Genomic DNA, 12,022 nt, shown 5'->3' with positions numbered 1-12,022 from the left:
GTACTGCCTCAACCAGTCGGTCCTGTCTCTCCAGAACTTTGTTGCAAATAGAAGTTCATATCAGTGTTCTTTTTTAAAATATTTGTTGCCTTTCACTTTCACTCAAAGAGCATCGGGTAACTGCTCTCTACGTGGATTCTGAAATTGCATTGTAATTACACTGAAATTACATACATTGTAACAATCGCCTACAGCAAGCGCTCTTTCAAAACCGCGCAGTCAACCAGGGTGCAAAATGTAACTCAATACAATACAATATAATACTCAATTCAGAATCCGGGTGCGACGTAATGCTTTACAATCGCCGGCCGTAAATGTCAGCCTTTGCCACGATAAGTGTTTTTCTTTCTTTTTTTCACAATGAATTTGGCCGTAACAAAGAGGTACCACTCCTTAAAGATCGTAGTGTGTGATTCGTTTACATGGTATCGTCACCACCGCGTGAACGTAAGAAATCCTAATACATCATCTCAAAGGCGCCGACACAGTTTCAGCCGTGTTGTGTTTGTTGCTTCGCCCGTAAGAGCCGCGGATATGAGAACAGCGTCACGAGTTTCACTTACCAACCGAGTAAGTCCATGAGACGGCTAGGCGTGGAAGGGTCCGGGTTCAGCGGCGGTGAGGTCACGTGACTCGCTGCATGGCTCCAGCACTTGTTGAAGTAGTGGCTCCCATCAGTGCCCAGGCTCGCCGTTGTGGGCTGGCCAAACACCACGCAACCTGGAAAAAAATAAAAACAAAGTGGTCTTGGGACGCAACGTAGCGAAGGCCGATATTAAGGCAAACGCCGAGGATCTAGATTCAAAGAACTTGGGCACACTAGAATTACTGTATATGGCTCCCTTCAGGTCTAATGCACATTAACTATCAGCACTTCTAGGGGCGCTGATAGTTTTATAGCGTATACCAAATCTCTCTCACTCTCTCTCTCTCTCTCTCTCTCTCTCTCTCTCTCTCTCTATATATATATATATATATATATATATATATATATATATATAGAGAGAGAGAGAGAGAGAGAGAGAGAGAGAGAGAGAGAGAGAGAGATTCGGTATATGCTGTAAGTGTTGGTTCGGTGTCTGCTTTGTCCTCACCGCCCCTAGAGGCACTGATAGCATATCATCATCATCATCAGCCTGGTTATGCCCACTGCAGGGCAAAGGCCTCTCCCATACTTCTCCAACTACCCCGGTCATGTACTAATTGTGGCCATGTTGTCCCTGCAAACTTCGTAATCTCATCCGCCCACCTAACTTTCTGCCGCCCTCTACTACGCTTTCCTTCCCTTGGAATCCATTCCGTAGCTCTGATATATATATATATATATATAGAACATCCGGATCGCGTACAAAGTTTGAATGCTGGCTAATGGAAGTAATCCAATTTTACGCGCAAGAGAACGATTAGCAAAAAAAAAAAAAAGATTTGTACATTTAACGCAACTTAAAAGTGAATGTGCAGTAATATAATGACACGCTTTTAGCTTCCTTAAGACAGAACTACTTCAAAATGCATCTTTTTCACTGGAGTCGCAGTTCTGATATAAATAATAGTATAGTAAAACTTATCTAGAGGAAATGTAGGCATCCATCTGTTCATCCCAGGTATCGTCCTCCCGGGTAGCGGCCACTTTGTTTTGCGCTTCCATTTGCAGCTTTGTGAAAACATGAACGTACGTTCGCTACCTGGTTCGATTTCAATGTAGGTCTGTTGTGTCAATTCGCCGCGTCGCTAATAAAATTGCATCAGTCGTTCGCACACAGTGCTCTGTGTCACTGATCTCGTCGTCGTGGTAATATTGAATATTGGGCTCTCATGGCATCCTCGACCAGCTGTTCCAAAGCACTGCAAATATGGCGTAACTCAACGGTAACGCTTTATTTCGCAGTTAACTCGACTCTGTAGCGACATTCTGACTTCAATTTCGCTAATGAAATTCAATTCTCCTTGCAATAATGTTTATTTCTTGTGTTAAGGCAACAACTTCTGTTGGCGAGGGTCTTATTTCCGTTCCCTAATGGCGGACGTCTTTTAGTAAGCTTCGCCGCAATATTTATGTGCATTGCGGTGAGGCTATTTGGCAAGCGAAGATAAACATAATACGCCTAAGGCGAGCACCTGAGATTATAAAAAAGAAAATTGAAGTGGGCAGCGCAAGATTTCCAGGGTATCCAAAGGGCAGCGGAGGGAATCAAAAGCTGGAACCAAGGCGGTTCTTGGGCTGGTGCCTCCCAGGCCGGAGCACGCGAATTTGGGGGTTCGCATACGAGCTCGGTACGAAGTGGCACCGGGAAGCCCCCAACCCAGGGATCAGTCGAGTTTCAAAGTTCTACATGCCCGTTGTCGTTAATGGTTTCCTGGATGCGCCACAAATGTGTACTAGGTAATTACACGCTGTTTACTCTTAGTACTTGCGCAAGTTCACACGTCCGTTCCCTGCAGTAGGTTGTGCGTGTTTTACTGGATTCCACTGCTGTAAGGCGGCGAAGCCATTATGGAACGCATGGACGACCACCCGAAGACGAGTGGTAGTCAAGGTCACCGTGGCGATGCGTGGTGGCGAAGTGAGCAAAGTGAATTCGAATGTCCGGGCTTTTACTGTGTATTGCTATAAGCGTACGAATACATTACCATAAACTACTTATCTGATGAGGTAAACAAGCCCACCGCCGATTTTGTTAAAATGAAGCGCGTGTCAACCCTGGCAAACGTGTAACCATTGCCCCCCCCCCCCCCCCCACGTTTTATTTTTAGCGTTTTTAACGCTCCTAACTGGCGCAATATGTGCCAAGTTCAACTCACCGTCGTTGCGTTTCTGTACAATCATTTCGGCCGCAGACTTGCTCATCACGGGCGATATAAGCAGCGGCGTTGCCACCTGATTGGCCATGACGATTGCTCGAAGGGTAGCCTCTGCTTCCACCTAGTTTGAAAGGATCATTGCAAGAGAGATAGAAAAAAAAATAAACACGAGCCCATTCTATGCGCACCGTCCATTCTGCATTGAAACGGATAGTGTCCGAGCTCAACAAGAAATTTATTTTTTGTTAGAACTCCACGTTCTGCTACGTTCGTTCTTCTCTCTTTCCTTCTTTCTTTTTTCTCCTTTCCTTTTTCATTTCTATTCCTGGGGTACATAGTTCACTTAAGATAATATGATCAGCAATATCCCGCAACAGAAAGGCGCATATTCGGAACAGTAATGGTGAGACAAATCTTTACGCTCAAAAGCACTATTGAGCTGAAACCTTTTTGTACAACACAAGAAGTAGGCATTTTCCGAGTGCGAAGCATGAGTAACGTTGCTCCAAATAGAAACTGCTGAGCGCGCGCTTTCATCATTGTGCTCCACAGCACGCGTCCGCGGCCCACAAAACACACGCGTTACGAAAACTCCCTGTTGATTCCACTCGGAACATTCTTGAGGCTATTAGTGGCCAGTGGAGAAAGAGACAGCGGATGCACAGTTTTCGGTGCAGTGACTCACCTCCTCGGGTTGGCTATAGACCACACCTTCAGGTCCCGTTATTCCGAGGCCAAGAATCCTTTTCTGGTTCTGCGGGCACGGGCAAGAGGAAATATATTAAGTACCATATTAGTGTTTGCAATAAGTGTTATCACAGCTGGGTTTTGCTTCAGTAGGAGTGATTCCAGAACAAAGAGTGCGTTCGAACCGTGATTTTGCATTTCGCAAAGTTAAAACGAGATTGTCAGAAGTGATGTGTAATGTTTGCTGTACTGCTTCTTTATCATGTGTACAGCGAAAATGTGTGCAGCTCTCATTTTGACAGAAGTACGTAGTTGCCAGCGTATAGTGCGATATTATGCCTATTTTGGCATGCACGTCTAAATGCTGAAGATTGATATCGTTCGTCATATGAATATCGTCACAAGATCAAACTCTTTATCTTGACAGAAGCACATAAACAGTAATATATGGCGATAACGTGCATTGCTTTAGCGTGCGTTCCTAGTGATACTCCTGCTCAGTGTTCTGATAACGTTGCTCTCACCTCTGTAATGATGCCACCATGTTCAGCATGGACTGTAGTCAAAGCCCCCAAATGCTTAGAAACTTCAAGCAGGTGCATAAGCTGAAGATCGCTCAGCATCAGAGACTCCATGCTGAGGTAAGCTCGGAAGGCGTTGACACCTGTTCATGTGAAAAAGTCGAAACTATAATTATCACATGCATAGTTCACGGCGTGTTTGTGTTAAACGCGACCTACTTATGTGCACCATTGATGCTCTAGTAGTTGAGTATTTGCATACCATGACAGACCAGTTTTTCTTCTTTTTTTCGGTGTGCAAGCGTCGTCAATATCGCTGCATACAATAAACGCAACAAGCTGCATAAAATGCGGTGTGTGTGCCTTCACCCATGGGGGGTCGTCGAAATGTAACATTGCCAAGTAGGTAAACCTCAAGTGCAACTGCCATAGCCACCGTGTTTCACGCATTTTTTGCTAGTTTCAACAGCTAATTAGGTTTCACGGTGATCGGCTAACTAATAATCAAGCCCTACATATATTATAAGAATTTAAAGCTCAGTATGTGGCCTAACAAAAAAAAAAAAAAAAAACCTAGGCAACGTATTTCTTCAAATTCATTTGTGGCTAAATATTTCACTTCAGCACAGTGAAACTGGAAAATGTTAAGTGAACTTGAAAATATGCACGTTAAAAAAGATATCCTGGCCAACTGGCAAGTTTTTCAACATATACGAGGTTATGCTGTCTTGATGCGAAACTAGAGCGACTGGAAAGACCACACGTAATAGTAAACTGAAATGTAAAATAAATGTAAGAACAAGTAAGTAAGAAATGTAAGAATAAGTAATTGCTGGGCTAGTCGATCGGGACTTGGTTATGGTGTATAGAAAAAGAAAAAAAAACGAAACGATGTGATGAATCGGTGGGACAGAAAAGAACACTCTTTCCTGTCTTGTAAATCAATTTACTTACTTAAAAATGAATGAGGACGTAAATCGTTCTATAACACAAACCCTTACACGCTTTTTGGTTGTACGGTTGTGAGTTATAGGTCGATTTAGACTCTCGTTCACTTTTAAAGATTCAAAGTATTTTACAGTGCAAAGCGCAGTCGCGCCAGACGTCCTTTAGATCAAACCAAGCACGGGCTTCAAGTTAAGGCGCATTTCTGAATAAGGGGGTTAATATCCTTTCGTCTTTTACATCGTGAACCAAGCAACGTGCAAACTGCCTTGTGAAAGATCTGCATATTACTCGCACGAGAGGGATCTAGATTTAGAGAAAATTTTGAAAAACGGTTGCGATTCGCACCGCACTTGCACTCTGAGCCCGTGCGATTCTTGGAACTCATTCCGAGTGCCTTGCAAGTTTACCGGCTACAATTCGTAAATTGCATATGTACGATAAAGTAATGAGTAAGGAAGTCAGTTCGTGACTTAAAATTTTTTTTAATTCGAATATGCATTTCAATTTCCTGTGCGAGTAATGTCCGCCGCTGCGATTAATACAACTCGAGCGCTATATAATTATATGCTATATGAGGGAGACAATTTTTAAAAGTTCTGTAGGCTCTAAAAATAAAGGAACAACCCGTATATTCCAACATGTGTGTTGGGGACGCTTTTTTTTTTTTTTTTTGTAAACAGCGAAGTAGTTAGGCTCTAGTTCTTCGTGGCGTGCTCACCTAAAAGATGGCCGCTGGAAAAGGGTCTTGCTTTTGAGTTTCCGCGTAACAGGATTATGTTTTCTCGTATAGTCGAATTACAATCCTATGCTATCATGTCTGCAGGTTGTGACACTTCACGCATTTTCTCACGCATCCTATTTTGAGCAATTCAATTACATCAATAACGCACTTGGGCTAGTCGGAGGGCTTACAAGAATGAGCATATGTGCTGTGCTAACGGTACCGCCCCCTAGCAGCCGCGTTAATTCAGACTTCAGACGGTAGCTGGAAAAAGGCTTTGCCTTTAATTTTCCGCGTAACAGATTTATGTTTTCTCGTAGTATATCCGATAACAGTCCTAAGCTATAATGTCTACAGCTTGAGTGTTAGTCGTACTTTACGAATTTTCGGACGCAATTTACTTTTAAACGTTAATTTAGTTGGAAAAGGCACTTGCGCTTGGCGGACGGCCTAGAAGAATGAGGGTGTATGCTGCACTTCGGTACGCGTGCGTGTGACGTACGTCGCTTGTGGTAGTGGTGCTTGTGGAACGTTCATACTTGTCTAGTGTCCGTGCCACCTTCGCTATACATCCACTTTCACAGGGTGGAATGGACGCGAATTTCTTTTTTCGTTCTTTTTCTTTTTGCTTGAGTGTATGAGTTACCACCATTTGGGAGGAGATTGAGGAATGTTTACGCAAAGCCCGCGTTAAACCGAAAGCGTTAAGGGCCCCGTGTCGCTGAAGATCCATCGTCGGCGTCCCGCGACCGGCACCTAGCGTCGACCGTCCTTTCGACAAAAATTATTTCGAAGCACGCACACCCACGCAAACGTTGTTTCATCACCACAGGTTGCTCATACATCGTATTTCATCATTTACAATGTTATACCTTGGAATTTTGAGAATGACAGCCCACAAACAAATGTAATGTGAAAAATTGAGTGGCGCTTGAAGTAGCGCGTTCAATTCAATTCAACAGTAACTTTATTCAAATAACCAAAACTGGTATGCGACAACGTCTGGATTCTTAGCCATACGCTAGTTATGGATCCATGCGGTTATACAGTTGGCTCCCGCGTACGAGCAAAAAAAGAAACGGTGGTAAAGGGAGCGCCGCGCATCCCACTATATAGTTGCAACATCGTGCCACACAAATAACGACCTCTCAAAGTATGCCAAACGCATTTTCTGGGCGATATTCTCGGCCGATCACTTTCGCAAATTTCACGAGACTTGCGTCGGCTTATGCGAGCGACAGCGTTCCTGGCGACGCTGTCTTAGCACTGGTTGGCACACAGTGCCACAACGCCGTGGCCCGGAGACGCCGAACGTGCTCGGGGCTAACCTCGTGAAATCTCGCAAAATGTGAAGGTATCTCCGAAAGTCAATATCGTCCGAGAGGTTTCTTGGTGAATCTACTCGTTTCTACGATCGGCAAAGGCACGAGGCCTGCTTCTCCCCGGAGCACGAAAATACCGAGGAAATGCGCGCTTTACCGAGTGCGCAGCAGCTGCAGCAGGGTTGTCGGAACCTGCTACTGTTTCCCCACTTTTCGTGACCACCAATACCACACGCGTAACGAGGGTTACAGCCTCCAATTGTCTTGCTCTTGCTTTCTTTTTTTATTGACTGCGAAGCTAGTCACTTGTTTCTCTTGACTACCGTCGCGGGCCGCACCTTTCTCCCTGACGAGTGTCTCAAGCTCCTCCTTTGTCTTCGGGTCGAACGATGTGACAGCCAGCTGAAGGCCGTAATCGCAGCACACCCTCTCGTCGGCCCAGCTTTTCCATTTCTCGAAGGCCTCCAGCGGAGAGCACGTTGTGTCCACAACGCAGTCAACTGGATGGAAAAAGAAGGAAATAGAAGCACAATAATGAAGGGTTGTGACGGGGGCGGAGTTTGGGTCACGTTGCTGTTCCATAAGGACGACTAAAGAAGCGCTAACTTGACGCAGAAATAAAAAAAAATGCAATTGCATGTGCGTCGTGTGTTCCATACTTCGAGTCTTGTGTGCAAGCGTGTTTCCTATCCTGCTAACTGCGAAGAACTTGATTTTCATGGAATGCCAGCACGGGGTTGCGTAGATTTGATAGAATGTCAATTTTGTCTGGTTTTATCGTACTGTTCACTGACATATTCTCAGATTATGCTGATCTCTGTGAGGTATAAAGTAGTAAAATGGTCACAAGAATAAAATGAACAGTGTTATTATGTGTGTACGCGCTTTATTTTTTCATCTGTGTCCATTTTGCGCTTCTTTAGTCGTCCCTGTAATTTGGCGTATTGGTACCTTTTAACTTCGTTTCTAAATAACACGCGGTGCCCGTTACGTTCGTTTGTTGCTTTCCTCTGGATCGCTGGAAATGTATCCAATTTCTACGTTCCAATTAGACGAGCTTTGTGCTTGAAGTTTGCCACGTATTTTGTCTCTTTTTCCCATAGGTTGTCTTTATTTACGTCATACCGTAGACGAATGGAACAAACTTCCGGAAGGCATCGTTCGAGTGCCTCTGATGGTGTTTTCTCCGCAGTATTTGGAAACCACCACACCGCGACCGAGTGATATAAATTTCTGCTGTAGGATACGTTGCACAAACTTTGTTTGTATTTACTATATTGTTATTTATTTATTCTTCACCTCGCCGTTCTTTTGTTGTTTTAACAGTGTTTACTTCTTCGTGCGTTGTATACTTTGGAAACAAAATTGCTTATTTTTCCATTGTCCGTTCATCTGCGTTCGATTACCTTTGTGTAGCAAACACATACTGCCTCTTCCCCAGCGTATGTCTTTTATTGTATTGAGTCGTGCAGCCCCTACTGTAGTGTCTTCAGGTAGATGTCATGTGAATGAACAGACGAACATGCAAATGAAGGAACGAACGTTTCCTTAATGTTATTGGGAACGTCGCTTCATTGTACGCTGACTTTTGTCATCGCTGAAGTGCGGGCAGGGAGAGAAGGAGGGGAAGATGCAGGCTCATCCATATAGATCCCTCCCCCCCCCCCTTCCCGCCTATCTAGATTGACCAGTGCTGTACACTGTAGTACACCTAAGCGCTCATAACTGTCACGAGGCTAATTGCCAAGTGCTTCAGCTTTGCTAGTGACTAAGTTTCGTAATTAAGCACTGTGGAAGCACCGCAGCTATAAGCACTGGCTGCAACCATACGAGCGCTCGTTTTTTTTTTTCTTGAAAAGCAACGTCTAATTTTGTTTCCTTGAGCGTGTCCCAACAGACGTGCACTTGTTGCGCGCAGTAATCAACAGCAGGGATTCAAAATGGCGCCAAGGTTCCAAGCTGGCAAGCTGCTTAGCTGCAAATGTCACGCTCCGATCAAGATACCTTCGCAGGGCTCTGCAAATTCACGTGCGGCCCGAAGAGAATCGATATCTGAATCTATCTACGCAAGAACTAGCAACATCTGCCCTCCAAGGTGATGACTGCGTGTATCCGCGCTAACTTTACTCTTTCTTAACGTTAACTTGATAGAGTCCGTATGATTGGAATAGTCCAGTCAACTCACTGATCATGGTGGTTCCTCCGGCCACGGCAGCTCGCGTGCCCGAGTAGAAGTCGTCGGCTGACTTGATGCCACTGGGCAGCGGTAGCTGAAAGTGCGTGGCGGTGTCGATTCCACCTGCGAAGTCAGAACGTTTTCAATACAATTTTACGAAATCGACGAGATGTGGCGAAGCTTTCGTAAAATCGAGAAAAATTGGAGGACGCTTAAGCTTCGCCTTCAAGAGTGGAACGCGATAGCGTTATCGCACCCCGTTCGCACCGCCCACTCATTCGCTCGGCATGCTCTTGACGAGACGAAGAGGAGAAGCGGGCGAGTAGCGCGCCACCTGTCGGGGCAGCGCCGTACATTGCGAGGAGGGGGTCTTCTATTTGGCGCAAGATGGCTCTGCGTGTGCGCCAAGCGCGGAAGAAATGTAGCAGAAACGTACTTCGCTACTCGTTTAACTGCGACTTCTGTAATTTACATGCTCATAATTACCGATATACACCGCAGTATAACTTTGTACGGCACGTTTCCAAGGCAACACCGCATACACTAGAGGCGCTTTTGTCCCGCTTTGAACCATCGAACTCATGGCTGAGTGGTAGCGTCTCCGTCTCACACTCCGGAGACTCTGGTTCGATTCCCACCCAACCAATCTCGCAAGTTGTTCTTTATTTATGAATTGCCTTCCGGGATTTTTCGCTCACGGCCAACGCCGCCGACACCGGCTTTTCTGCGATACGAGCTCCTTAACGCTGTCGCGATAATACGAGAGCCGCCTCGGTTAAAAACGACCGATGTGTTGTGGCGAAAATGTCGGCAATTCGACTTGCGTATAGGGTTCGTCGGTACAAGGGCGTTACGCAACTCTCGCGAAGGCGCCGAGAGCTCGTTTTCCCTCCTTTAGACCTATATAGCTGAGTGCCTGAGGAGGTCCACGAAGTCCACCTGACCTTGCTAGATGTTGTCACACGCTCCACGTTTGCATCCGTGTCGTCCTCATCTTCTGACACTTGTACGTCGGCAACGATCTTAACAAGATCCGCGTCAACTAAATTTTCCGTTGAGTGCAGGCCTGAAGTGTCATAAGCGTTTACGTATAATCGGTGAAATTTATGATGGCAGAGGTTTTGCACACAAACTAAGGGGAAAACAATGCGTGGAGAGACGGATGCAACGTTTTTCATTTTTTCCAGGTTTCTGCGCAAAATCTGCCATGATGAATCGCAGATGCTAAGTCACCCAAATCCAGCGCCCTACTTAGTCGCCGAAGTTCACCTGTGGCGAATAAAAGTGGCAAAGTTCCCTGCGACCACTTTCACCTGTTTTTCTGCGTCTTTAGTTCGAAGCGGCTTCCTAAAATCGGAAGCGGTGGTCGACTTTCTTTTGTAAGATCGAATACGCAAGCACATTAAACTCATTGGCAAGCATTGGGGGTGCTTAGAATTTGTTTTTTTTAGAAATCAAGAAATTCGTAAAATCGGGCTTCAACTACATCGTATTATGTCCCGGCCCATGGCGATATGAGTAACGTTTTCTGCCATGCGAAAAAAACAATGGCAGGTTAGGCTTTAGTTTAATGCATATGGAGCTGAGCAGTGGGGTCAGAGAGCAGCAGTCTTTCTCTGCTGGAGTACGCCATATGCTACGGCAAGAACTACCTCCATGTCGCGGACGGACCGAGGGTGCTATTCTGGACAAATTAAGCCATATTGTCAAATTGAACATCTTGTCGCCTCTGATTGGCTCTCGGGACCGGACTGCGCCCTCTCAGATTGTACAGCAACGCCAACGCTACAAAATTTGTTAATATAACGGTATTTGGCAGTCCGTAATGTTCACAATACCACCTCTGCAGGTTGCCACTTATTTTCGCCAGTCGGACGTTCACCTTTTCTTAATTTAAAATGTTTTTTTCCTGCACAGGTCGGGTAGTGAGGTCCACTGAAAATTTCCATCAGACGTCATTTGTCACGGCAGTACTTGCAACACCTCTACTACTTTAGCCACAAGCTTGTTCGAAAAGGAAACTAGTTTCGCACAGATTGGTGGCGTTATCGATATGCCGGGTAGATCCAACTCATGTCTGCCGCTGCTACCTCGGATAAAAAAAAAATATAAGACGTTAGTGGTTCTCCCAACGGACGACAAGAACTTTCGTAGGCCTGCAGTTTTGCAGCGTCAACTTCTGTCGTCACGGCAGGGCTGGTCCTGTCGCATAGCAAGAAGTCATCGGGCTTACGAAAGAAGTTGCCACTACGACAGAGTCGACAGAATTGAGCGTTTAAAGCATATTTTACTAGTCTACACTTCTAGACGTCTTCTATTTGGTTTCTCTTTAATAATAACCCCTTAAAAACGCTTACATCGCAAGAGCTACCGTACCTGGTATGACCAGTTGTCCCTTGGCTTCAATGGTCCTGGTGCCTCCCGGTATGGTGAGGTCCTTGCCAACTTGCCTGCGAGCAACAACGAACAGCGTTGCAAACCATATGCATGAAATGTATTTCTGACGTATTTCCTGCGCTGCACGCGCATATGCTGAATTCCCAGTCTAAACGGGTATTTTGAGCGCTCTTGCCGATTAGGACAGATGCCGCGCGGTGCGCGTTATTTGTCGTGCCGAACGTATACAGCGAATATATGCGAATGTTTCACGGAATCGCCCCTTTGCCATTGTAACGTTACCGTCCCCGCCTCAGTGAGGTAAGCGCACGCTGGCTATGGTGTATAGCGGTAACTGTGTGGTAGAACATTCTTGTTTATTCTTCATTTGCGTCACAACGCAGCGGGAGGGTCAAACAGGAATATGTACAGTACCGTAGATTATGATGGGAAACAAGCAGGTAGCTTT

At 45.5% G+C, this 12,022-nt stretch overlaps 1 protein-coding gene across 3 annotated transcripts in view; it reads right to left on the bottom strand.

The window, feature by feature from the left end:
- LOC126517554 (dihydropyrimidinase-related protein 2-like) overlaps nucleotides 1-12,022 on the bottom strand; it is an 80,297-nt gene that overhangs the window by 13,712 nt on the left and 54,563 nt on the right. For all 3 annotated transcript variants that reach the window (XM_050167304.3, XM_050167306.3, XM_050167305.3), the window contains 7 exons: nucleotides 11,554-11,627; nucleotides 9,187-9,300; nucleotides 7,340-7,501; nucleotides 4,014-4,153; nucleotides 3,488-3,556; nucleotides 2,803-2,923; nucleotides 564-720 (listed from right to left, as the gene is read on the bottom strand). In XM_050167304.3, the coding sequence (XP_050023261.1) occupies nucleotides 564-720; nucleotides 2,803-2,923; nucleotides 3,488-3,556; nucleotides 4,014-4,153; nucleotides 7,340-7,501; nucleotides 9,187-9,300; nucleotides 11,554-11,627 (837 nt within the window). The remainder of the gene's footprint in view (nucleotides 1-563; nucleotides 721-2,802; nucleotides 2,924-3,487; nucleotides 3,557-4,013; nucleotides 4,154-7,339; nucleotides 7,502-9,186; nucleotides 9,301-11,553; nucleotides 11,628-12,022) is intronic.

This window comes from Dermacentor andersoni, chromosome 11 (genome assembly GCF_023375885.2).
Source record: "Dermacentor andersoni chromosome 11, qqDerAnde1_hic_scaffold, whole genome shotgun sequence".
In the NCBI taxonomy this organism is placed as follows: domain Eukaryota; kingdom Metazoa; phylum Arthropoda; class Arachnida; order Ixodida; family Ixodidae; genus Dermacentor; species Dermacentor andersoni.
Note: the sequence above shows the minus strand (reverse complement) of the source record. Positions and strands in the feature narration are given on the sequence as shown.